Source organism: Podarcis cretensis (assembly GCF_951804945.1).
Source record: "Podarcis cretensis genome assembly, chromosome: 1".
In the NCBI taxonomy this organism is placed as follows: domain Eukaryota; kingdom Metazoa; phylum Chordata; class Lepidosauria; order Squamata; family Lacertidae; genus Podarcis; species Podarcis cretensis.
The window spans coordinates 18,501,746-18,528,849 of record NC_137170.1 but is presented as its reverse complement, the minus strand read 5'-3'; the positions used below and the strand labels follow the sequence as shown (position 1 = coordinate 18,528,849).

At 45.3% G+C, this 27,104-nt stretch overlaps 2 protein-coding genes across 3 annotated transcripts in view; both read left to right on the top strand.

The window, feature by feature from the left end:
• Positions 1-9,643, top strand: part of LOC307200291 (cholesterol 24-hydroxylase-like) — a 36,575-nt gene extending 26,932 nt beyond the window's left edge. Inside the window, exons 9-15 of the mRNA XM_079948795.1 lie at positions 670-732; positions 1,886-1,958; positions 2,358-2,442; positions 3,326-3,436; positions 5,882-5,970; positions 8,229-8,295; positions 9,178-9,643. Of these exons, the coding sequence (XP_079804921.1) occupies positions 670-732; positions 1,886-1,958; positions 2,358-2,442; positions 3,326-3,436; positions 5,882-5,970; positions 8,229-8,295; positions 9,178-9,339 (650 nt within the window). The 3' untranslated portion in view covers positions 9,340-9,643. The remainder of the gene's footprint in view (positions 1-669; positions 733-1,885; positions 1,959-2,357; positions 2,443-3,325; positions 3,437-5,881; positions 5,971-8,228; positions 8,296-9,177) is intronic.
• Positions 9,644-12,273: 2,630 nt separating this feature from the next.
• LOC307200406 (extracellular tyrosine-protein kinase PKDCC-like) lies at positions 12,274-26,806 on the top strand. Of its 2 annotated transcripts, XM_079948947.1 has the most exons (7): positions 12,275-12,966; positions 15,611-15,733; positions 17,702-17,973; positions 21,570-21,649; positions 21,763-21,867; positions 22,201-22,377; positions 25,519-26,806. In XM_079948947.1, the coding sequence occupies exons 1-7, from the start codon at positions 12,478-12,480 to the stop codon at positions 25,662-25,664; spliced, it is 1,392 nt and encodes a 463-aa protein (XP_079805073.1). In that variant the 5' UTR covers positions 12,275-12,477; the 3' UTR covers positions 25,665-26,806. The 2 variants fall into 2 exon arrangements, with proteins under 2 accessions (XP_079805074.1, XP_079805073.1); XM_079948948.1 differs by lacking the exon at positions 15,611-15,733 and having other exon boundaries at positions 12,274-12,966.
• Positions 26,807-27,104: the final 298 nt, after the last annotated feature.

The window sequence follows — 27,104 nt, the reverse complement described above, 5'->3', positions numbered from 1 at the left end:
ACTAGTAACTGAGTATGCAGCCTTCTTTGTAATTTCCCTTTGATGTTCCTAAGCAAAAGGGGGATATTTTCTCTGTACTGCAGCTAGTAGTACAAGAAGCAATGACGTTTAATTCTAAAGAACCGAGTTTAGTTGCTTGTTAGGGAAACCACCATAAACAGATAGCATCAAAATGTGTTACAGAAGGTGGTCATCTGGCTGCTTCATCCTACAGTGGTGCCTCGCAAGACGAAATTAATCCGTTCCGCGAGTCTCTTCGTCTTGCGGTTTTTTCGTCTTGCAAAGCACGGCTATTAGCAGCTTAGCGGCTATTAACGGCTTAGCGGCTTTAAGAAAAAGGAAACAAACTCGCAAGACGTTTCAACATGCGAAGCAAGCCCATAGGGAAATTCGTCTTGCGGAACAACTCAAAAAACGGAAAACTCTTTCGTCTAGCGAGTTTTTCGTCTTGCGAGGCATTCGTCTTGCGGGGCACCACTGTTAATTAATGGAAGTCTCCAAGTAGACTCATCAACAGCATAATGCAATAAGCTAACTTGGACTTAACTAGCTTTGAAAAACCAGGTCCAATACCTTCCCGCCAACTTCTTGCTATTGTTAGAACAGTCCAGAATTTACACTTCTGTCCAGAAAGTTATGTCAGATTTTGCTCTTTGTTTTCCATTACAGCACAGGAAGAGGGCTGCAACGATGAACTGATGTTGGACAATTTTGTCACCTTCTTCATTGCAGGTTTGTAGTTCTGTTGTTCTTTAGATATAATTAAGAAGATCAGCCACCCAGAACAGACTTCTGGCATGTATAACCAACACAGATAAAAATAGTATTGAGATTAATATCCACACACAGATTTTTTTTTTCTGGGGCTAACTGTACCAACTGGATTCATATATTGACGTGAATAATAATAATAATAATACCTATTTCTGTTCAGGGTCAGTAGCTGTTGTGCCTGACAAGTTTGTAAGAAGCAACTTTGAAACTTTGCATTGCTTCCAACCTTGGCGAACTGCATTCATGTGTTGAGTGCTGCGCTGCTTTCAGATTCACCTCTTACTCAAGTTTAGCTTTTTACCAGAGGGACTGAAAGTCAGTTTTATTAGCTGGTGGAGGAAGCACATTGGAGATGTGCTGGTGCAGAGATGCTTACCTAACCTCCCAGCAGGTGAGTCGTTGCTGCTTACTGGGAGGGGTGAGGTGGCGACGAGGTCAGCAAGCTGCAAAAGCACCAGTGGAGCCAATATGGTCTCCTGCTGGTGGATTTGCACTGTGTCGCTCTGTCCAGTGCCTTGCCCCATCTCTTCCAGGTAAGCAGCAACAGTTCACCTGCCAGGAGGTCAGGTAAGCATCTTCACTCGACCACCCCTGAGGTGCTCACAGAGCAGCACGCTAAACTATCACTCGGATTCCACCAGGAGACATTGTTCCATCTCCAGAAATCAGCTTTTGGAAAAAGAAAATATAATATATTTCCTAATCTCATATTTTGCTGCTTGTTTCTGTTGGAAATTAAGTTTCTGCCATTATGCATGAGCCACATTAATCAGGGCTTCTATCTTTTATCAGAAGACTAATTCCAACCTATAGTTTGATTCCTAACCACACTCTTGTCATGTTCTGTGGTGTAGAGCCAGTGTGGTGTAGTGGTTAAGAGCGGTAGTCTCGTAATCTGGTGAACCGGGTTCGCGTCTCGGCTCCTCCACATGCAGCTGCTGGGTGACCTTGGGCCAGTCACACTTCTCTGAAGTCTCTCAGCTTCACTCACTTCACAGAGTGTTTGTTGTGGGGGAGGAAGGGAAAAGGAGATTGTTTTGCTTTGAGATTCCTTAGGGTAGTGATAAAGCGGGATATCAAATCCAAATTCTTCTTTTTCTTTATCCTGCAGGTCACGACACCACTACTACCCAGTTAAGTTTCACCATAATGGAGCTGTCACGAAACCCTGAGGTAGTTGCAAAGTAGGTGAACTGTTTGTCTCTCCACTTGTCCATGCTGGTAGTTTTAGGAAGTTGTAGCTTTTCACTTTTTAAAATATTTGAGACTTTGGAGGCCAGTTCACACAATTTTTCCATTCAGACTGCATGTGAACAAATGTAATGTGAGGAAACCGTGGATATAGAGTTGTGGATGTAGAGGTGAAGTACTTAATATCTACTAAAAATCTGGGGATCTTGACAATATTGGCAAATACCCAAATTCAGGTGCATAAGATGTGTGGGTAAAGATATGGTTCTACGGCATGGCCATAAGGCGTTACATAGTCTATGTACGAATTTGTACGAATGCCCCATGCAGGCCAGTGTTCTATTTTTCCGACTGCAAAGGAGCAGATGCCAATGAAATCTTCTGATTTGTAGACTTCAGGCTGAAGTGGATGACGTCATTGGTGTGAAGAGAGACATCGCCTATGAAGATCTTGGGAAGCTCCAGTACTTATCTCAGGTAAACTTGGAGAACAAATGCGAGGAAAATTGTATTTAAAAAAAGAAAAGGAAGAAAGAGCAAAGGCCCAGGTAACCCAACGCTGCTCTCAACCCTTTTGGCTCAGCGGTCACTGGTGAGATTAAGGACTCCTTCTGACGATCTGTTTATTCAGCATTTATCCAGATTTGTCTGAACAAAGCTTATGGGGCAGTTCGGTTTTTATTGAGCATTCGTTCCAATTTGTTTACTGGGTGGTTCTGTGCCAGTGAGCATTCAACCTGAATTGCTTGCAGGGTGTATACCTGTCTTCCTGTTGATCATTCATTCCAGACTTTCAATACATTTGTCTGTAACTTTCCAAACCAGAGGTGAGTTCCTGGTCAAAGGCCTCCCTGAGGAGGAGGAGGAGCTTGAGGGTCAGTGCCCTGGAGGCTCTAACTTGCACTGACCTCTCTCCATCCTCAGCCTCCCATCCCTTCCGTTTCTCCTTTCCTGCCCTGGCAACTGGCAGCAGAAGGAGCAGGGCAGTGTCAGGAAGCCAGCCCGCCATGGCACCCACCACCTGAGAGGTGTCGGAGCTATGCTCCGGCTGAAAAAAACCAAACCCTGGTTTGAAATGCAGATGAGCAACCCTGGCTGTGGTCGTGCAAAAGGCATTTCTTCCATTTCTCAAGAATTATAAGAGGCTTTTCTTACTGGTGGGGAACTAAGGCTAAGGGAAATATATTTGCTGAAAACCATCAAGCAGGTTTGAGCATGAGCTGGAGACGAAACTCAAAAGTGTTTGTTTTCCAGCTGAAAGCCCACCCTTCCTATCTCTCAAATCACCGTGGCTGTTAAGTAAAGAAGTCCCTTTACCAGCATTGTGGAATTGTGGCTCAAGCTGTTGTTATTATCCCAGGTTCTCAAGGAAGCCTTGCGCTTATACTCCCCGGTTCCCAATGTTCCTCGCTGGACATTGAAGGAAACCGTCTTTGAAGGAGTCAGAATTCCAGCAAACACAACTCTGATGGTGAGTCTGTCGAATGGACTGAAGTGAGTGGTTCTCTCAAAAATATTGGCCTTCAGCACCAAAGCTCCCAGATCCCCCGATGACATGTCTGCGTTAGTTTTTGTTTAAGTAAATCTGGGGCAGCGTGATGTGCCATAGTTATATGGGAAGAACGCAAGGAAGCTGCAGACATCTAGTAGAAGCAGTCGCAAAACTTAACATGCTCAGAATCTCAGCTTGAACTCCTTCCCCCCCCCCTTTATGCCTTAAAAAAAAGCAACTTCTAAGCCCTTACGATGGCAAAGATATGCTTAAAACTATGTGGTCCAGTGGAAATCACAGAAACCAGAGCGGGTGGCTGAGGTGACTAAGAATTCCAGGCACCAGAAAGCAAGTTTAAGTCTAGGTGCTCTGTGTAGTCTTCTGCCCTTGCCCACTTGCCTACCAAATCCAGAATTTTTTTCTGTTGGCATTCGTCTGTCTCGAGAGACAATGGAGTGCGCCTCAAGGGGTGAAGCCAAACCACTGCATTAGTAGCACCAAAGTGACCTCCCTGGGGCCAAAGCCTGGGCTGCCCAGATAAGAAGACTCCCCTCTCAGCCTCACTGATGTGCTGCAAAGGATAGCAGAGAAATATGTTTAGCATCAGCTTAGCTGCAGGAGTTGCTGGAAGGAGGTGCACAAGAGAGACAGCGTGGTGTAGTGGTTAAGAGTGGTGGACTCGTAATCTGGTGAACTGGGTTCGCTTCCCCGCTCCTCCACATGCAGTTGCTGGGTGACCTTGGGCCAGTCACACTTCTTTGAAGTCTCTCAGCCCCACTCACCTCACAGAGTGTTTGTTGTGGGGGAGGAAGGGAAAAGGAGATTGTTAGCCGCTTTGAGACTCCTTAAAGGGAGTGAAAGGCGGGATATCAAATCCAATCTCTTCTTCTACAAGGCACCATCCAACCGCCTTAGGGATTCCACTCCAGATTTGTGTAGGGTTTAATCTTTAGCCTTTTCTTCTCCCTCAGATATCCCACAAGGCAGTGGAAGTTTAGGAGCAGAGTTTTCCTTCTCCTAGATGGGCTACCTTCCCAGGTTGACAAGCCGCATCTGCTCCTAACTTCCCTCTACAGCAGAAATTATTATATGTGGAATCAAATCAAATGATTATACAGTGGTACCTCGGGTTAAGTACTTAATTCGTTCCGGAGGTCCGTTCTTAACCTGAAACTGTTCTTAACCTGAAGCACCACTTTAGCTAATGGGGCCTCCCGCTGCCGCCACACAGTTTCTGTTCTCATCCTGAAGCAAAGTTCTTAACCCGAGATACTATTTTCGGGTTAGCGGAGTCTGTAACCTGAAGCTCCTGTAACCTGAAGCATATGCAACCCAAAATACCACTGTAATGTATGTCGGCTACACCAGTAAGATGAAACAATAACTGGCTGTATTTCTTAGTTTCTGTTATGAAGTTTTCACTCTAGCATCCGTCTTGGAACCATTCCTAAAAAATAAAAATAACAGGCCTTAAGCATCTACATTACAAATTTTATAAAGAAACACTTTTGCCTTTGGGCCGCTAGGTGGCAACCACATAAACATATCTTTATAATAATGAATTTGGTCTCAAATCCTCACCAAACCTTTCATTCCGAAAAGTAATATAAAAACCCCCACTCATTTTCAATAAGCTTGTTCTCAAACAAGATGCTTTTCCTTGATTGGGTATAATATGTTGACTAATAAATTATGGCACGTCCCATATTCTAAAAACAACAACCCTATTCAGATAGAAGATGTGAGGATTCTTTCCCCCAGTAAACAGGTGTTGACATATCAGCTGAAATCCAAAGAACAAGGATCATTTCTATATCCACATTGTCAACATACGTTTTCAACAAAATTAAAAGTATATTTATCAGATTCATTCCTAATTCGTAACCTGCGATTTCTTTAATGTATTCCACCACTGAACACCGGGCATTTTGGATTTTACGGTATTTTCAAAATACCAGGGTGATTTACAACATAAAAATACAAAATGAAAACACAAAATACATAAATAGTCTTGCATGTGGGTGCTTTAGTTTAGAGGTGCTCAGATGCCATTGGAGGATGAATGCAAGATCTAAGTAATTCTCTTTCAGATTCATAGATATCAGTGTTTTGTTTTATCTGCAAACATTTGCTTTCTGCTTTCTCCAACACACACCTGTGACTGTTTCAGCCATATGTCAAACAGCCTAACAGCACCATGAGTTCAATTTTATATTAGGGTTTGAATTAAATTTAAAAACATTTCCAGCTAATGCTGATATAAATGTAGTGACTTCAGGGCATGTGGAGGAACGGCCAGGAAGTGATAACATCATTTCATTAAATGAGATTGTGATGTGCAGCTGCCTCTTGCTGTGAATGACAAATGTTTTTGCAGCTTGCTTTGCATTTACAAGTGCAAATGACTGTCTCCTCTCTTGCCAGTTTAATCAATATGTCATGGGACGCATGAAAAGGTTTTTCAAAGACCCGTTTATCTTCAATCCTGACCGGTTTAGCAAAGACCAAACAATGTAAGTTTCTGTTGCTGCATTTTTAGGGAAATTGTGCTAAACGTTCATTGTTTGCTTTGGGCTGTATCCAAGAAATGCATCCTGTCAGTTCAAAGAATCTCACTTTTTTGCAGTGGGACTAGGTTTCGTGGATGCACAGAGGGAGAAGAAGCAGGGAAAGTTGCTTGGTACAATTAGAAATCCTTGTTTTGAGAGGGCACAGTATTTAATGCTATGCTGGATACAACTCTCTAATACAATGCATATTGTCTAGTCAATGTTAGAAACTTGGTAAATGTTGACATTTACTGGTAATTCTTAGGATTTTAGGAGACAAGCTGGAAAATGTAAAAACAAATTGTAACATGAAGCTCATTTGAATGGCCTGTATGGATAACATATTGGGAATACAAATGACTTTGGAACATGCAGTTGAAGTGGCCAGTTGGCATTAAATTTACTCCTAAATTGAAAGGTATCTTTTGACATTTCCTCCTGGATTTATTAATAGAGGATTACCAGCAAACAGGGACGCAGGTGGCGCTGTGGGTTAAAGCCTCAGCGCCTAGGACTTGCCGATCGAAAGGTCGGCGGTTCGAATCCCTGCGGCGGGGTGCGCTCCCGCTGCTCGGTCCCAGCGCCTGCCAACCTAGCAGTTCGAAAGCACCTCCGGGTGCAAGTAGATAAATAGGGACCGCTTACCAGCGGGAAGGTAAACGGCGTTTCCGTGTGCGGCTCTGGCTCGCCAGAGCAGCGATGTCACGCTGGCCACGTGACCCGGAAGTGTCTCCGGACAGCGCTGGCCCCTGGCCTCTTAAGTGAGATGGGCGCACAACCCCAGAGTCTGTCAAGACTGGCCCGTACGGGCAGGGGTACCTTTACCTTTACCTTTACCAGCAAACATCAATATTCACACAATTCTGATGCTATGATAACTTGGTTCCCAGAAGAAAAACTGACTGCTTTTTTACTTTAACGGTAGCTTGGTCTGCAGAAATTAACATGTGGAGCTTTTCACAACATAGAGTATTATCAATCGGCCTCTGTGTTAAGCTACTTTTAAGCACACAGGAACCCAAGACGCTGCCTGGGCAAGACATATAATGTAGGAATACAAGTGAATAGTAAAGAAAACCTGCACAAGCGACGCTGACACAAAACCCCACACATACACTAAGTAGAATACAGTGGTACCTCGGGTTAAGAACTTAATTCGTTCTGGATGTCCGCTCTTAACCTGAAACTGTTCTTAACCTGAAGCACCACTTTAGCTAATGGGGCCTCCTGCTGCTGCCGCACCGCCACTGCGTGATTTCTGTTCTCATCCTGAAGCAAAGTTCTTAACCCGAGGTACTATTTCTGGTTACAGATAGGTAGCCGTGTTGGTCTGCCATAGTCAAAACAAAATAAAAAAATTCCTTCCAGTAGCACCTTAAAGACCAACTAAGTTAGTTCTAGGTGTGAGCTTTCGTGTGCATGCACACGAAAGCTCATACCTAGAACTAACTTAGTTGGTCTTTAAGGTACTACTGGAAGGAATTTTTTTATTTTACTATTTCTGGGTTAGCGGAGTCTGTAACCTGAAGCATCTGTAACCTGAAGCGTATGTAACCCGAGGTACCACTGTAGAAGCATTGCCACCTCACTCACCATCCCCCCTCCACCTCTTTCCCCCTTTTCTTCCTAATGTAACACTAATGTGTCAACAAATGAAACTGATCTGTAGAAAGTGTAACTTGAAGAAAGAGACATTGCACATACTTTTGTAAACCAAGACATCTTTAATAAAAAATGTGTTAAAAAGGGGGAAAGGGGGGGCGAAGAAATGGAAAAAGGAAGCTATAAAAATGATTACAGTGGTACCTCGGGATGCGAACGGGATCTGTTCCGGAGCCCTGTTCGCATCCTGAATAGAACGCGACGGCACGTCTGTGCGTGTGCGGGTCGCGTTTTGCCGCTTCCGCGCGTGACGGCATTTCGAGCGTCTGCGCATGCGCGAGCGGCAAAACCCGGAAGTAACGGGCTCCATTACTTCTGGGTTGCCACGGAGCACAACCCGAAAGCACTCAACCTGAAGCACATTCAACCCGAGGTATGACTGTACCATTGTTGTACCGAAAGAGTGGATCAGGTACACTCCTAAGCAGGTGGAGTGAGTTCAAGGTTGCAACGAAGCCATTGCTAAGGACGCTGTCTATGCAAAGCCATTTCAATAACTCTTATCTTGAGATTCCTGCATTGCAATTCTATGATTTTCTCTCTCTCTATTATTTTTTTAGACCATACTTTACCTACTTCCCATTTTCCCTTGGAGGTCATACCTGTATCGGGCAACTATTTTCACAGGTAAGGCAGTGGCCATTAGGATTTCCAAGTCCCCTCTTAAGTGGCACCTGTCCTTTTTAAAAGCCCATCTTGGAGGTCTCTAAGCAGAGGTTAGATGGCCATCTGTCATGGATGCTTTAGCACTGCAGGGGGGCTGGACTAGATGACCCTCGGGATCCCTTCCAACTCTACAATATTCTGTGATTCTACCTTGCTGATCCAGGAGCCTGGGCAAAAGGACTTGTGCAACAACAACAGGGTGGGGTGTGTAATAGCTTCAGGGATGGTGCCCCATAGCCCAGCCTTCCCCAGCTGTGGGTTCCCCAATATTTTATTTATTTAAAATATATAGATCTCGCGGTCAGGCTCTGGGCCTCAGCAAGGCAGAACTCAGGCTTCGTTCAGAGTGAGGTTTAGGCCATGTTCACATCACACAATTAAAGTGCTGTGATATCACTGTAAATATGAACAGCTTCCCTCAAAGAAACTATAATTAGTTAAGAGTTCCTTGCCAAGAGGACTTAATTGTTAGACTATAGTTCTTTGGTATAGTTCTGTAGACTATAGTTCTTTGTGAGGGCCATAACGGTCTCAGCAGCAGAATGATGGTTGGAAATTATATATAGATTTTTTTTAAAGTCTGTATCACTTATGGACCTGTAATTTTTATTTTTAGATGAGTCAAATAAAAACAAATCCAAACTATTAATTTTTTTCAGCGCTCTCGATTTCTTAGACTGCTAGATTTTTATTTCTTTATTTAATGGCTGAATCTAATCCTGTAGTTTGAACAAGCCTAGAATAAGCATTTGCACTTATCCGGAGATAGTGTTCAACTGTGTCAAAATGGCAAGAGCCAGTTCATTCATTCATTCATTCATTCATTCATTGTTTTTATCACAGATGGAGGCGAAAGTGGTGATGGCCAAATTTCTGCAGCGGTTTGAATTCCAGCTGGTCCCGCCTCAGAGCTTTAAAATTATGGAGACAATATCGCTGAAGCCATTAGATGGCTTAGTATGCAGACTGAGACCACGGCGCCACCTTCGCTGTGAAGGGGATTAAATAATCAGCAGTAGGACATTGTCATTTGCAGCTTGAATTCCTACTGGAACCCGCTTAAAAGTTCCATTTCCCGGCGCGTTGGAGGAGGAGAGAGCTCATTTTGGAGTTGGGGCCATTTTGCAATCATGGTTGATGGGTTTTTTTTAAAAAAATAATAATCATTTTTTCAATACAAACAACCACAAAAGACACTACAACAAATACCATAATAACAATAACACAATTTGACAATTCAGATTTAAATACACTGATATACCTATGACTGCACCTTTTTAACAATATTTTCCCACTTCTCTCTCCTCCCCCCACTTCCCACCTAAAGCAGGCATCCCCAACCTTTGGCCCTCCAGATGTTTTGGACTACAATTCCCATCATCCCTGACCACTGGTGCTGTTAGCTAGGGATCATGGGAGTTGTAGGCCCAAACATCTGGAGGGCTGCAGGTTGGGGATGCCTGGCCTAAAGGGTTATCTGTTGGGGGCTTTGTGGTGTTTGTCATCATAATTGACTTGTACAGGTTTGCCTATTAAGAGGTCTATGATTGTAGGGAGATATTTGTAAGACGTAAGGTAAGGTCCAGTACACAGCAGCAGTGAGAGAGGGCTGGGACGATGGGGTGTGTCCCGTGCTGATTATTATTATTAATAATAATAATAATAATAATAATAATAATAATAATAATTTTATTATTTATATGCCGCCTATCTGACTGGGTTGCCCCAGCCACCCTGAGCAGCTCCCAAGAAAATATTAAAAACACAATGCAACATCAACCATTAAAAACTTCCCTAAACAGGGCTGCCTTCAGATGTTTCCTAAAAGTCAAATAGTTGTTTGTCTGTTTGGCATCTGATGGGAGAGCGTTCTGCAGTTACGGTGCCACTGCCAAGAAGGCCCTCTGCCTGGTTCCCTGTAGCTTCACTTTTCGCAGTGAGGGAACCTCCAGAAGGACCTTGAAGTGGACCTTAGTGTCCGGGCTGAATCATGGAAGTGGAGACACTCCTTCAGGCCAGCACCAGGACTTTGGATTGCGCTTGGAAATGTACTGGGAGCCAATGTAGATCCTTTAGGACCAGTGATTGGCTGAGGGTGAAGTGTGACAGAACAGGTGGGGGGGACAGGAAAAGGGGGGGGGAGGATGCTAGATCTGCATGAGGAATAGATTTATAAACCACAAAATATCCAAGCACTGTTATGGAAAGCAAAATATGTAAGAATGTGTCATAATCAACTTTTTACTATAATAATAAAGTTTTGTTTGTTCAAACCATGTCTCATATTTGGCCAAAGTATTCATGTCTATATGGTGGCAGCAAAATACTGATACGTAGTTAGAAGATGGATCAAGGTATTAAAGCCTAGAGCAGGCTTCCTCAACCTCGGCCCTCCAGATGTTTTTGGCCTACAACTCCCATGATCCCTAGCTAGCAGGACCAGTGCTCAGGGATTATGGGAATTGTAATCTCAAAGCATCTGGAGGGCCAACTTTGAGGAAGACTGGCCTAGAGCTTAGAACTCCATAAGGCAAATTGGAACCCGGGGCAGGGGATCAAAGAACCTTTACCAAGGAAAAGTGATTTTTGATTTAAATTAAAGTATCCTCTTACTCCTAAATGGTAGGCCTGGACAGGGGAGTGTACATCAGGCTTCCTGATGATAGTGGCGCCGTGAAATGCCACATCTAAAAATTGACAACCCATGTGGATTATTATTATTATTACAGTGGATGCTTGGGTTGCGAACATGATCCGTGCAGAAGGCACGTTCACAACCTGCAGCATTCACAACCCGCAGTGCTGCATCTGCGCATGCGAGGGTTGCGATTTAGCACTTCTGCGCATGCGCGACCGCCAAAACCCGGAAGTAACCCGTTCCGGTACTTCCAGGTTTCAGCGGGTCCATAACCCAAAAAAACGCAACCTGAAGCGTCTGTAATCCGAGGTATGACTGTATTGCAAATTCATGTGGACATGTTGAGAACTGAATCCCCCCTCCAATTTTTGTTGTTGTTGTTGTGATTTTCCAGATTTCTCACACAAAAATTTAAGGTCAGAAACATGGGTCAAGAAATATAATTATGGCATGCTAATCACAGTGTCTTTTACATTTTTAAGCGCTGAACGGAACTCCTGGAACTTTCCACTGCAGATACTTTTACTGCTGAAGATCCATTCTGCTCTCTCACTTTGCCATGCGATCAAAGCTTTCAAGAAACCTTTCTCTGTTTTCAGCTAGACCTCAGAAAGCATCCAGAAACGCAGCCCAGACCACAGTTTAAGAACTTACCCTAGTGATTCCATTCTTACGAATGCAACAGTTTCTTTCTGTGGTACCTCAGGATACATACACTTCAGGTTACAGACTCTGCTAACCCAGAAATATTACCTTAGGTTAAGAACTTTGCTTCAGGGTGAGAACAGAAATTACACGGCGGCAGTGGGAGGCCCCATTAGCTAAAGTGATGCTTCAGGTTAAGAACCGTTTCAGGTTAAGAACGGACCTCCGGAACGAATTAAGTACTTAACCTGAGGTACCACTGTATATTGTGAATGAATCATTCAGCTCCATTTTTCTTCTTCTGTGCACATGTGGCATGTCCTATGAAGGAAACCACTAGCCCATTGGGCTCTGCATTGGCAGGGTTTCAGGCAGAAGACATTCCCAGCCCTACATAGAGACCCCTGGAATTGAACCCAGGAACCTGCATACAAGCAGATACTAAACTACTAAGCCCTTCCCCGCACTGATTTCAGAGCCTCACCTATCGGATTTCAGCAGTCCTTGCCCCACTCCAAAATAAGCTGGCCCTGAAATTCCCTGCCCAAATTCTGATGCCTGGATAGGAAGTTAGCTTGGTTAGAGCGTGATGCTCTTAACGCCGAGGGATTAGGTTCGATCCCGCCGCCTATTCCTGCACTGCAGCGGGGTTGGACTAGATGATGCTCAGGTGTCCCTTCCAACTCTCCCATTCTAGGAGAATCCCTCTGTTTTCTTCGCTTCCCGATTGGAGAAATGAGGCTCTCCAGGGGAGCTAGGCGGCGGCTTGCTGCAGCAGACACGCCTCTGGGGAGGAACCTGACCCGGTTTCCCACGCGAGGCAGTTGGGGTTGGACGCTCGCCTGTTCGGAGGTTGGGTCATGCGCTGCTGCCCGGGCTGCGCTCTGCTGGCGAGGTCCGGGGCGCTCCTCGCGCTCCTGGCCGCCCCTGCGCTGCTCGCTTTGGCCCTCGTTGTCTCGGGCCCTTGGCGGCTGCTGGAGTCCCCAATGCCCCCGAGCCTGATGCGGGAGCTGGAGCAGCGGGAGGTGGATCTGCGGCTCTTGGCTGCGTCCGCCCGGGCGGCTTGCGCCTTTTCTCCCGCCGCGGACGCGTTGGGTTGCGCGGAGCTGAGCGGCGCGACGGGCGTGCGCTTGGTGGGCTCCGGGATCACCAAGCTGGTGCAGAGGGCCGTCCTGCCCCGCGCAGGAGGCCACGAGGTCGCCCTGAAGTCCGTGCACCCGGCCGGCCGCGACGTGAGCCGCTGCGCGCAACGCTACGCGCACCCGAGCGGCTGCTACCGCTTGGCCGTTTACAAGCTGCTCAAGGAGATGGTTCTGCTGCAGAGCTTGGAGCATCCCGGCGTCGTCAAGGCACGTAGCACCGGTCTGGGGAAGGCAGGGGAAGGCCGACCTCATCGGGAACTCCGCAGGATTGAATAATCTGGGGGAGTAGCCCGGTGCTCGCCTTCGTGGTGCGATCCTATCTTGTTAGGATTGCAACCCGCATTGCAGGGGGTTGGACTAGTTGACCCACAGGGTCACTTCCAATTTATGATTCTATGCTATGAAGCTTCACTGAAATCAGTTTGCGCTGGGATTAAGGCTGCTTTCTTGTGCGCACTTTCCGGCGAGGAAGCCCCACCAAGCGGAATGGAAACTGCTTCTGAGGAAGCGAATAGTAGATTGTGGCAGGGGCCTAAGTGGAAATCGTACTTTAAACTCCCCACCGCAGTAATATCACTTGCGGTGGGTGACCTGTGATAACTCACTGGGAAGGAAAAGTCAATCTGTGCATGCTTAACTGTACTGTTATTTATTGTCCACGTGGCCCAGGACTTGAACTGTCACACTAAGAAATGTTATGGGACTGGGTGCTGTTCTGGCCTCAAACTTAACTGCACATTCCTTGGCATGTTTACTCGGATGCAATTGCCGTTCTGTTCAATGGGGCTTACTCGCAGATTTACATGGCAGCAAATCCCAAGTTCTGTGCATCTTACTTCCAAGGATTGTAGCTTGAATACATGTGTTCAATCATATTTTGCTGCAATGCTTTGCACTATTTCAGCATTTATTTATATATTTATTTATTTATTTATTTCATACACCACCTTTGTCTCCCAAGGGTCTCAATGTGGTGTACATGACTCTCCTCCCCATTTCATGCCATCCTCACAACAATCCTATGATGTAGGTTAGGTCAGTGTTTCCCAACCTTGGGCCCCCAGCTGTTTTTTGGACTACAATTCCCATCATCCCTGCTCTAAGCAAAAGCGATTGCGATCGCAGTCTAAGCTGATGTAATTCCAAGTATTTCTGCCAGCTGAGTTTTGGAGTTGTTAAGTAGTGTCTCTCCCATCAAAGCACCTATACAGTACTGGCTTCAACTGCTGTTGAAGGGTGTGTTCTCTTTTTTAAGTGAGATAAGCCTGTGATAATTGCTTATGGAGGTTATGAAGACTATGTTGCCTCCTGTGATCTGCCGCTTCCCTTGTTCCTCCTTAGTGCTCCTCTTCCTGGTTGTTTCTTCGCCAATTTGTACTTTATTAAAGAGGAACAAACCTTCCCATGAATTACTGCCTTGAAATGTCTAGACTTAGATTGCCTTTCTTCTGGGCCACTTTCCTCTTTCTCCCAGGGTAAGTAGAAGGCAGATCTGGATCTGCTGACATAAGTACAGCATGATTTTGAATGGCGTTTCCCACAATTTTTATTTTCTTGTGTTCCAATCCTGTAGAATATCAAACACAATAAGAAATAATGAAATGCAATATGAGAAGTTAAAAGAAGCAATGGAAACACAATTAAAAATCAAGAGGAATATTTAATGTGCTGCACCCGCCATTCGTAGCGGCTGCTGTTCTTCACAGACAAACCATTGACCACACCACCAAATGACGCTCACCGCTCATGGTCCATGGACCACAGTTTGGGAACACCTATTTTATACTCTTCAAACCTTAGTAGTAGTTGCCAACTTGCGGAATTCAGTTGATGATCACTAGCTGCAGTCCTAAACCCATTTACCTGGGAATAAGCCCCACTGTCTAGGTTAGGCTTGCAGCCTTAAATGGCGTTGTGTATTCCTCCAGCCGGGGACGCAGGTGGCGCTGTGGGTTAAAGCCTCAGCGCCTAGGACTTGCCGATCGAAAGGTCGGCGGTTCGAATCCCTGCGGTGGGGTGCGCTCCCGCTGCTCGGTCCCAGCGCCTGCCAACCTAGCAGTTCGAAAGCACCTCCGGGTGCAAGTAGATAAATAGGGACCGCTTACCAGCGGGAAGGTAAACGGCGTTTCCGTGTGCGGATCTGGCTCTGGCTCTGGCCAGAGCAGCGATGTCACGCTGGCCACGTGACCCGGAAGTGTCTCCGGACAGCGCTGGCCCCTGGCCTCTTAAGTGAGATGGGCGCACAACCCCAGAGTCTGTCAAGACTGGCCCGTACGGGCAGGGGTACCTTTACCTTTACCTTTATTCCTCCAGCCTCTCTGCCCAAAGAGATATTAGCCTAAAAGAAAGGGTGGGAACAGCGAAACGGGGAAAATGGGAAATGTTTAATCACAAACATACCTTAGATAAATGAAGCTCTTACATCTGCATCCTGTAAACTCTTTCTTGGTTCAATTATTGTTAATGACCTGACAGAGCTCATTAGGGGGCGGGGAGGGAAAAGCCATAGAAAAGGTACCGGTACCTCTTTGGAATTGAAATTACTCTTGGCTAGGTTAATGGTAAATAAACATCAATGGGAATGCACTGTTCTTTGGGCGGTATAAACATTCAACTTCAAAATGCAGACTAATTAATGTTATGGTTTCCTATCCAGTACTATCAGCGTGCTTGAAACCACAACCACATAGGAATATTCCCACTGTGGAATCTCCTAAGATCTGTTGAGGGTGTCCCTCCACCCCACTGCAAAGATCTGCATTGCCAGTTCTGCAAAACACACACAGATCTTATCTTTCATTTAGCTGATTTCAGCATATAACAGCAATCTGTGCATTTTGTCTTTTGACAGTTGCGTGGTCAGTGCTATGATCCTAGCTTAGTTCCTGAAATGAAGGTGGTCACCGTTTTGGAGTTGGGTGTTCCCCTGGAGATGATTCAACTTCTGCAGACCCCCTGGGAGGAGAGATTTAAAGTAAGAAAACAAAAACAAAGAGAGCTCATTTCATTCAAAGACCTTAGGACTCTGGCTGAGGGCAGATGGAATTGATACTGATCATCTTCTCTGTTTGCTGATGAAACTTGCTCTGGTATTATTATTTTTTTAATTGCAATTCACCTGTATCCCACATCACTGATGATGGTCTTAAAGGTAAAGGTAAAGTCTTAAAAAGTCTCAAATAGTTTGATAAAATGAACCTGGGAATGGCTGTTTGACCTTAAACTATAATGCAAGAAAATGACCTTCACCCAGATTTGCTATAAAACCAACCCTCCCCTCACTGACCAGAGTAAAAGTGTCCTTTTACTCCTTATAGGAAGCTGCAGTGTGTGGACTATTTGTCCATTTAGCTTCAGTATTACCTACTCTGACTGGCAACAGCTCTCCAGGATCTTGGGCAGAGACATTATACAGAATAAGATGGGGGAAGAAGAAGAGGGGGAGAGGGGGTTGGGGTGGTAATATTTAATACGTTTGTGGGGTTTTATGCCAGTGTAACTTGAGTAGGTTCTCTGTTCATTTATGTTATATGTATATGTATATACACACATACACAAATAATAATAATAACAACAACAACAATAATAATAAATTTTATTTATACCCTGCCCTCCCCGGCCAGAGCTGGGTTCTAGGTGGCTGACACCAATAAAATCACAGTAAAAACATAAGGGGGGGACCCAATTTAAAATACAGGTTAAAATGCAGCCTCATTTTAAAAGTAGTCGATAGATCAAGACCATAAGGGGAGGGAAACATAAGGGTCAGACTGAGTCCAAACCACAGGCCAGGTGTAACAGCTCTGCCTTGCAGGCCCTGCGGAAAGATGTCAAGTCCTGCAGGGCCCTAGTCTCTTGTGACAGAGCGTTCCACCAAGTCGGGGCCAGTACTGAAAAGGCCCTGGCCCTAGTTGAGACCAATCTAACCACCTTGTGACTTGGGACCTCCAAAATGTTGTCATTTGTGGACCTTAAGGTCCTCCGCGGGGCATAACAGGAGAGGTATGCATACATCTTTCTTGGTAGTGAGAAAGGTTGGGGGGATGGGCGTGGTTGGATATCTTTAGTTGGCTGCAGTGTTTGTGGGGTCTTGTGGCCATCTGCGAAGAGCCCTGATTTATAGGTTTTGCCTTTTATTACCACTCCCTTGAAGTCAGGGGCTGCCCGGATTCGGATTACTAGAGGTTCAAGGGCCAGGATGAATAGAAAGGGGGAAGAGTGGGCACCCTTGTTTTGTGCCTCTTTGGATTGCTATGGTATTAGAGTCCATACCATTGACCCTACATTTTGCTGAAGCTTAGGAGTAAATTTGTTTAAGGGTTTGTAGGAAGTTGGGGCCAAATTCCATGTTGGTTAATACTGCTAAGAGGAATTTCCATTCTAAACAATCAAAGGCTTTAAGGGTGTCCAGGGACATAATCATCAGTGGGAGTTTGGTTGTTTTTGCTGTGTTCGATCAGGACTTAGTGATTTCCTGATGTGGCCAGGGAGATTAAGGTAAAGGGACCCCTGACCATTAGGTCCAGTTGTGACCGAATCTGGGGTTGCGGCGCTCATCTCGCTTTATTGCTCAAGGGAGCCGGCGTACAGCTTCCAGGTCATGTGCCCAGCATGACGGAGCTGCTTCAGGCGAACCAGAGCAGCGCATGGAAACGCCGTTTACCTTCCCGCCAGAGTGGTACCTATTTATCTACTTGCACTTTGACATCCTTCAAACTGCTAGGTTGGCAGGAGCAGGGACCGAGCAACGGGAGCTCACCCCGTCACGGGGATTCAAACTGCCGACCTTCTGATTGGCAAGTCCTAGGCTCTGTGGTTTAACCCACAGCGCCACCCACGTCCCTAAGGAGATAGATTTTATGAAATAAATAATGTTAGCCATCCCTTTTCCATTTATTCGGATGCTTCCAACCAATAAAAGTGTATTCACCTTCTCTTTCAGCTTTGCCTGGAGCTGGCTGAGCTGCTCCATTACTTAGCCAAGTCTCCTCTGGGTTCCCTGGTCCTCCTGGATTTCCAGCCCAGGCAGTTTGTCATGGTGAACGGGGTCCTCAAAGTCGCAGACCTGGATGACGTGAGCACTGAGGAGTTGTCCTGCGAAGGGGATGGGGACTGCACCCTGGAATTCCCCACCAAAAGCTTCTCTCTCAGGTGTTCTGCGCAGGGGAAGTGTGAAGGAATAAATGAGAAAAGGAACCTCTTCAATGCTTACCGGTACGTGGGGTGATTTTATTTTATTTTTAAATGCCCCCCAAAACCAGCATCCTGAATTTCACAGTGCTGCTATGTTTTAATGATTGTGTGATTTGTGCCTTCTTTTTATTGAGAATCCACTTTGGACAACTCCTTCTAGGAGGCAAAAAGTTAGGGTTAATAGCATTTAATTGCATATGATTATTTAACCGCTAAAGCATGACTCAAATGAAAGATTACAGATAGGTAGCCGTGTTGGTCTGCCATAGTCAAAACAAAATAAAAAAATTCCTTCCAGTAGCACCTTAAAGACCAACTAAGTTAGTTCTTGGTATGAGCTTTCTTTAAGGTGCTACTGGAAGGAATTTTTTTATTTTGTCAAATGAAAGAGCCGTATCCACATGTACCAAAGTTTCTGTGTGCTCATCAAGGCATCCCCTAACTTCCCACCCAATTGCAAACAAATGTGTGTGGGGAACTCCTAGGGGACTTTACAACCTCTTTCTCCCATGACTGCCTTTACCAGGAAGCAACATGCTGAGGTTGCATCAGGCAGAGGAGTCTAGAAATGCCACTTTCATTCATAAGAATGAGTGAGACAAAAGAGAATAAAAGGCTACACTCCCAATAAGGCCTGCTTCCGAGTTTAAAGTAGGTGGAGCTCAGCACACAAAGGAAGCCTTCGGAACTCCATTCTTCTGGGACTGGATTTAACCAGGAATCAGTGCAAAGCAAAAAATTATACATTGGTACCTTGGGTTACAGACGCTTCAGGTTACAGACTCCGCTAACCCGGAAGTAGTACCTCGGGTTAAGAACTTTGCTTCAGGGTGAGAACAGAAATCGTGCTCCGGCGGCGCAGCAGCAGCAGGAGGCCCCATTAGCTAAAGTGGTGCTTCAGGTTAAGAACAGTTTCAGGTTAAGAACGGACCTCCAGAACGAATTAAGTACTTAACCTGAGGTACCACTGTATGGTCATTTGTGGGTCATTTATTTTTCCATGAGAGGCAGAGGCTGAGCCCCAAACTACCCAACCCAGTGAATGACTGAGGCAGATAAAGATAAATGTACCAGTTACACTCCATTCTGAAGGAAATCAGCCCTGAGTGCTCACTGGAAGGACAGATTGTGAAGCTGAGGCTCCAGTACTTTGGCCACCTCATGAGAAGAGAAGACTCCCTGGAGAAGACCCTGATGTTGGGAAAGATGGAGGGCACAAGGAGAAGGGGGCGACAGAGGACGAGATGGTTGGATAGTGTTTTCGAGGTTACCAGCATGAGTCTGACCAAGCTGCGGGGGGCAGTGGAGAACAGGAGTGCCTGGCATTCTCTGGTCCATGGGGTCACGAAGAGTCGGACACGACTAAACGACTAAACAACAACAACAACCAGTTACACTAAAGCCATCTGGCGTAGTGCACAAATGTCCAGTAATAATAAATTAATAATTTTTATTTATACCCCGCCCTCCCCAGCCAGAGTCAGGCTCAGGGCTGCTCACATCAGTAAAATTACAATAAAAACATAATAGGGATGGGAGAAAGCAATTTAAAACACAGCTTAAAATACAATTTAAAATGCAGCCTCATTTTAATAGTAGGCCATAGATCAAAACCATAAGGGGAGGGAAACATAAGGGTCAGACTGAGTTCAAACCAAAGGTCAGGCAGAACAGCTCTGTCTTGCAGGCCCTGCGGAAAGATGTCAAGTCCCGCAGGGCCCTAGTCCCTTGTGACCGTTCCACCAAGTCGGGTCCAGTACTGAAAAGGCCCTGGCCCTAGTTGAGACCAATCTAACCACTTGCGACTTGGGACCTCCAAAGTGTTGTCATTTGTGGACCTTAAGGTCCTCCGTGGGGCGTACCAGGAGAGGTGGTCCTGTAGGTACGTGGGTCCTAGGCCGCACTAATCAGGGTCTGGATGCTTCCCTCTGCTCAGGGACTCAAGGCTTTCCGAGCCAGCAGGCACCAGGCTTTGCAGCTTCTGACCATCACTTGAGCACCAGCATTTGCAAAAACCACTTTTGGTAAGGAGTTGTGCTTGCATCTGCCCCACAAGTAACATCATACGTGATGTTGGTTGTTGGACAGGTGGTGTCAGGGACTGGCTAGATGACAAGGAACGGTGGGAGGTACCAGCTGGGGAAGCCACAGAGGAGGAAGGCTCAGAGCCCAGGGGTTGTTGGTGGGACGCTAAGGAGAGGTCAAGGGGAGAAGCGGGAGAGGAATGGTTGAATGGTGAAGCGACAGGCTTTAGTGAGCATGGGGAGCCTGTGGCAGGCAGCAGCTTAGACTCAGAGGCTGAAGAAGGGGGGGGGGCAAAGAGGCTGCAGGAAAATCCCAGGAGTTTGCCTGTCCTACTGCAACAAGCTCCCCTCTCAAGGACATACAGGGCGATGCGTAGGGCAAAACAGAGATTACAGGTACCCTGATGTCATTTGAGGCTGCTTGGGAAACCTAGAGGAAGTAGAAGGCAGGGACAATCACTCCTGGCAACAGCTCTAGAGGAGCAAGTCCAGTCAGGAGGTATTGATGAGTTTCACGATGCCAAACTCTGCACCTCGTGTGCTGACCTGCCTCTGAACCAGCTTTGACAGGTGGGCATGACTTGGCCAAAAACAGCCTCAAAGGCCACATGGGGAAGCCTATGTTGGCATGCACCCAAGGAAACGGGGGCAATTGGCAGGCCCCCAGCTGGCTCCAGCCCACCGGCCGGTGCGCCAGACGAACTCTGGTCCTTGGTCCAGCATAAATCTGCGGCCCAGGCTTTAGAAGACTGAGCACGCTATTCAGCACAGAAAACGCCGCACAAACAGAAGTGGCACGAGAGGCTGTGTGAGCATATTTACAAGCAGGTTTATTCAGCGTAGATCAGGACAAAAGGAAACATGTCTGATCTCCTTCGTATCCAAAGCAAAACAGCAAAGCTATACACAAACGGAAATTCCCAGCATACTGTGCTGGAATGTAAACAGACATGTGACATGCAACAATTCCACACGTCTGTCCCTTAAGGCGGAACAGAATTCTCAACAGCCTGGTGGACCTAATAGAAGTTCCCTATGCCTGCCATAGCACTTCTGTGTTACTACACTGTGTATCTGCCTCCATCTCCCCAGACAGGGTAAAATTGGAAGAGGCTAATTTTGTCTAATGCTGCTGGAAGAGGGCATGTGCTAGTCAGAAGCTCCATATGGCCAGCACCTGAGAAACAGTGTAAATCTGAAGAGCAGATTTCAGCAGATTCGAAGGGAAGTGAACCTTAAGTCAAGGACTAAATTTGATCAGTCAGACAACCTGATTCTGTTCTGCCAGAGGTTAGTTCGTGTTCCACTACAGTAACCAGATGCAGGACGGTGATCCTGCAACTTTAATATTTTCCATGCAAGCTGCATCTGCTGTAATTGCTTCTTCAGTGCAGCTATTATATTTGCAGGGGCCTCAGGAATTTTTTTGCTTGCTTTCAGATCATAAACCAAGCCTTCAACATTGGGAGAGATGAGATTCAAAACGTGTAGGATTTTAACAACACATGACTCTTAATTGCCTTGTGCTGTAGAAATATGGAAGATCTTTGACACAGAATTTTAAGATTTTAAAATAGATGTATTTATTTGCAGGTATTTCTTCACTTATCTCCTGCCACATACTGCACCCTTCGTTTTGCAACCCATTCTGAAGGATATCCTAAATGCCACAGGTACATTCTTATGGGAATTGGGGTTTTTTTTTAAAAAAAAGTTTTAAGTAAGAGCTGCTCTTAATCACCTTCCTTCTTTAAATCATTCCCCGTCTCCTCTTCTGTAATTGTAGGTGATTTGCGATACAGAACAAATGAAACCCTGAGAGCTTTTCAGAGAGTTTTGCATTTATACAAGTCTGGACTTTATCTGCAGAAAAAGCCTTCTCAATTGAAAGGTACATTATTTCACACAATATACTCTTACGGGCTTTACATAATGGTTGGATCTCAGTGGGGGAACAGCAGTTCAGTGGGGTGCCAGCACAACTCACATTCCTTGCCTGTGGGGTGGGGTGGAGTCGCTTGGTGATTGGCATTGTCCTCTAAGAGAAGGACAGTATGTTCCGGGCTGCCTTTTTGTTGAGATGAGATTCGCAGCTGATCTGCTAGGGAAGAGCACTAAGAAAGGCACCATTTCCTGTTTCTCCCGCTGATTGCCAAATCCGAAATATCTCTCCGTTTCCAGCTGCGTACATAATCGTATCATCTTGTCTCTTCCCCTTTCCAAGACTACATTGCCTTAAAGGGCTTCCACAGCAGGGATACAGAGGACTACAAGTGCTGGCCATCCTATCGCCACTTGGGGTGCATGCTCTCTGTTCACAACGAAGAGGAAGCTGCCGCCATTTGCAATTCCCATCCTCAGTGCCAACATTTCTTCATCACTCTGCAGACAACGTGGACAGGTGAGAGGAAGTGACATAATATTGCTAACAAGCGCCAATCATCTCCCCCACCCCCCACCCCAACTTCTTTTTTAAAAAAGAAAGAAGAACGCCATAGTTATTCTACAACATAGGATCCAGTAACCTGTTCTAGGTGACACGTTCAAGATTCACTTAAAATACAGGTAAGCTTCCTTGCAGTTCCCTTTAAGTTACCTGTTATACCTTCCTCGGTGTTCATGCAGTTGTTTAAATTAAAGCTCTGCCAGTCCTCGTTTTTTATTTATTTTCTAAATTTGCAGGCTGCTTTTCCGTGTGGATATGATGAAAGCAGCTCACAGCAGAACAGCAGTGCTAAGCGGTGGATCATTACAGCAGCAATAAAACACTAAATAATTTTGAAGCATAAAGGGGCGACTCTACATATAACTCCATTTTAAAGCTTATATTGGGCTAATTTTTTCTTCTCGTACCTCCAATCCAGAGTTGCATCTCTTTCCATTTGTTGTTGTAATTATTTTTGATCTGGATTTTCATCGTTAAACAGCTTCTATTATATCTTCCAACCAGTGACAGGGCAAAGTAATCTGCTTGTTATGCATCGGTTCTTGTCTGAATACCTCGGGGATATTTCAAGATGAAAGAGCACTGCTCTTTTAATTACAACAATGATATTTAGGATATTCTTTCTATCTACCTATATCCCCAGACCAACAAATTTTCCCAAATGCCCTGTAATTAGCACTGATTATAGCCTTTCATTGAAGGCAGCTAGTGGGTGCGTGTGCAACCAGGCAGATATATCTTATACCATCAATTATCCTGTTTTAGCTGACACTTCTGCAGCCATCTAAGCTATTACCCTTAATGTGAATAATGAAGGATGCAGATTGAAGCAAACCAACCATTGCCATTAAGGATAGAGGGGGGAACAGCTACTGTTTGCAAGTCTCCGAAGTGTGGAATGCCCCACTCCCAATTTTACGTGCCCCTACTTCTTGTTGTTGTCTGACTCTTCGTGACCCCATGGACCCGAGCACGCCAGGCACTCCTGTCTTCCACTGCCTCCCGCAGTTTGGTCAAATTTGTGTTAGTATCTTCAAGAACACTGTCCAACCAGCTTGTCCTCTGTCGTCCTCTTCTGCTTGTGTCCTCAATCTTTCCCAACATCAGGGTCTTTTCCAGGGAATCTTCTCTTCTCATGAGGTGGCCAAAGTATTGGAACTTTAGCTTCAGGATCTGTCCTTCCAGTGAGCACTCAGGGCTGATTTCCTTCAGAATGGACATGTTTGATTTTCTTGCAGTCCATGGGACTCTCAAGAGTCTCCTCCAGCACGATCATTCAAAAGCATCAATTCTTCGGCAATGGACCTTCCCTACTAGCTCTTCCGTTTGGATCCCCCTCCATGCATACAGCACAAATAGCCGTGGGCAAGGAGTTCGCACAATCAGGGCTTTGGATCTTATGGAAGTATTTGCATAGAATCAGAGTTGAATGGGACCCCAAGGGTCATCTAGTCCAACCCTCTGCAATGCAAGAATCTCGGCTCAAGCAATCCATGGCCACCCAACCTCTGCTTACAAACCTCCAAGGAAAGAGAGTCTACCACCTACCAAGAGAGACCACTCCATTTCTGAACAGCTGTGACTGTCCGAAAATTTTTCCAAATGTTTAGTTGGAATCTCCTTTCTTGTAACTTGAAGCCATTGGTTGGGGTTCTAGCCTCCAGAGCAGGAGGGGGGGGGAAAGCTTGCTCCATCTTCCATGTTAAGATATTTACCTCTTTTCCAGGCTAAGCGTACCCAGCTCCTTCAACCATTCCTCATAAGGCCTGGTTTCCAGACTCTTGATCATCTTGGTTGCCCTCCTCCGCACACGTTCCATGCACATCCTTCCCTGCAGTTGTTCACCCTGTGCATGGACGCTAGGAGACGGAGAACACAGCACAGCCCTGCTCACCTGTTGGGTATTACCTGGGAGTGGAACACCTGAGTATATTGATTGATTCAATTTATATCCAGCCCTTCCTCCCCCAAGGAGCCCAAGGCAACCAATATATACAATTTAAAAGCAGAAATGGAGAAAAAAAAAAAGGCATTCTAAAGCAAATCCACTATAAAAAAATGCTTCCACCCAATGATCTCGAGGTTGCCAGTAACAGTATTCTTCAGCCACCAAATGCCTGGGAAAACAAGAGTGTTTTCAAACTCCTCTTGAAAGTTAATAATGATGGAGACAGTGTATTTCATCATGGTGGGCATTCCACAACTAGGGAAACACCGCTGCGAAGGCTTTCAGCACCACCAAGAAGACCACGCCTGCTGAATGTAGGGTCTGAGATGGTTGGGCTTGCTGATCGGAAGGTCGGCAGTTCGAATCCCCGCAACGGGGTGAGCTCCCGTTGTTCAGTCCCAGCTCCTGCCCACCTAGCAGTTCGAAAGCACGTCAAAACACAAATAGATAAATAGGTTCCGCTCCGGCAGGAAGGTAAACTGTGTTTCCATGCGCTGCTCTGGTTTGCCAGAAGCGGCTTAGTTTAGTCATGCTGGCCACATGACCCAGAAGCTGTCTGCAGACAAACACCGACTCCCTTGCCTATAGAGCGGGATGAGCGCCGCAACCCCAGAGTTGTCCACACTAGACCTAATGGTCAGGGGTACCTTTACCTTTATGTTAGTACTTTATGTTAGTACTTATACCTTAGTACTTTATGTTAGTACTTATACCTTGAATTGGTCCCAATAGTTCACTGACAGCTAGTTCAGTGCTTTCAGAGCTATAGTCCTATCAGGCTGCCCCACTCAACAAGCTAACAGGTGCATTCTATGCTAACTATAGATAGCTGCCACTTTGAGATTTGTCACTGATGGTGGTGATCTATACAGTCAATATAGAGCACACCTTGGTGAGGACAGGTTCCAGTCACCATGGGAGAGGATTGCAGCGAATGCAACATGGACATTGGCTTGTAATAGTAGAGGCTGCAGGAGATGTTGCAGGAATTCCTTACATCTTAGATTGGACATCATGTTTTCTCTTTCTGCAGTGCTTTTACATTTCCAGTGTTATCATTTTACCTCAGCCTGTGTTGCAAATTTTACAGATCTTGATTTGTTCTCCCACCCACCCCCACCCCCTCTCAAAATTATTTTCTCCTTCAGGTAGGCCACTTGCTTTGTTTCGAAGCAACTTGACCGAATTAATTCTAGGCGGCGACAGAGTGGTTTATGTTAAGCGATCTGCAGCGTCAAAGACAAGCCTCTTACAAGGAGACTGGGAGAATACAGAGTTCTCAGACAAGGAATAATCACTGGGACTAACTTCATCCACTCAAGAGTTGATGATGTGCTTCAGTTCTGCTTCGCGATCTTTCTCTGGGACTTCTCAAGTTAATGGGTGGTGTTTGAATGATCAAAGCAAACCTTCCTTTTTCATAAAATGGAATAACCTGGACAAGTTGTTTACATGATCCCAGGCACAATGGTCAGAAATGTGCACAACTTGATTTAAAGCACCACTAAAGCCTTATAATGGATTGTCAGCAGCTGTGTCAGCCAAGCAGTAGTTGTTACCATGAAAATATCTTGTTGTGCCAGCTCTATGTGGTTGTATCAGTCCAGCTGGGAACAGGCATAGATGGAAGCAGGCTATTATGCACACAGTTCCTGTCCCAGATAACAGTTTTTGTTCCCAACAGACCTGCAAGTAGGTAAATCCGTCCTCATGGTCCCCTCTGAAATGCCTGATCAGCACTGTTAAGCTCTTTTAGGTTTCCTGGCTGCCATCTTCTTTTGGATGCAGGGATCATTGCAGACTCAGGGTGTGTCCAAGTGTCTTAAAGTTTATTTATAAGTATATAGGTCCACCTAGGCTCAAACACTCCCAGCAGCAAATTCTATTGTTTCACAACAGATCTCATGAGAGAAAGCTCAACTCCCAGTGCTTTCCAGAACTCAAAAGTCTGCAAAATTCTCCCTGTCTTCCTCTCCATCTGAAATTCCTAAATCTAGTATGTCCTTTTTCGCGGACACACATATTCAGATCTAGATTACATCAAGGGTAGGTATGCCTTCCGCCAAGATGTCTGTACCCTGACATTCTTGACTAGTTATGAGCTATTGATCTCTTAATTTCCCTGACATGAAATGCTTGTCTTAAAGGAACATTACAGTAGCCTTTGTGACTCCATTAACTTCCCAACACATGCATACACACCCCTTTCTTAAATACAACAATATATCTGACAAATGATCGTTTTACTATAGCCAGTAAAGAGGAAAGAAAAAGGGACATGTATTTCATTTTTGGATACAGAGTCTCTGCTGGTGGTTTTGGTTTGATGTACAGCTTTTATTTTTAAGTATCAACCTTGGAGGTTTTCTCAGTGTTACTTTCAGTGAAAGAAATCCTGCTGAGCAAAATGTTCAAACTAATTATGTATAAAAAGTGTGTTTTATATAAAGGGATTGCTTTTTTCTTCCCTCTGAAAACAGATTACAGTTCATTTTCTTTTTTAATGGTTATCATATCTTATGTTAAAAAGCTACTATGAAGTGTTGGCCAAAAGCCTATCCTCACAAGTTATTGGCTGACTTGCCATGATGTCATGGAATGTCCATGAACATTCTGACTTCTTAAGAAAGAAATCAGGTCTGTTTCACTTGTTAGTGTCTCAAGTCAGGGATTTGTACATACTATGTATCTACACACCAAGGATGGAATGAAGGTAGATCAGGATCATTTGGTA

Excerpts from the sequence above, each read along its gene's own strand:
- LOC307200406 (XM_079948947.1), top strand. The coding sequence starts at position 12,478 with ATGCGCTGCTGCCCGGGCTGCGCTCTGCTGGCGAGGTCCGGGGCGCTC. Across the intron at positions 12,967-15,610 it reads AGCATCCCGGCGTCGTCAAG|TTGCGTGGTCAGTGCTATGA; the intron begins GCACGTAGCACC and ends GTCTTTTGACAG. Across the intron at positions 22,378-25,518 it reads TCTGCAGACAACGTGGACAG|GTAGGCCACTTGCTTTGTTT; the intron begins GTGAGAGGAAGT and ends TTTCTCCTTCAG.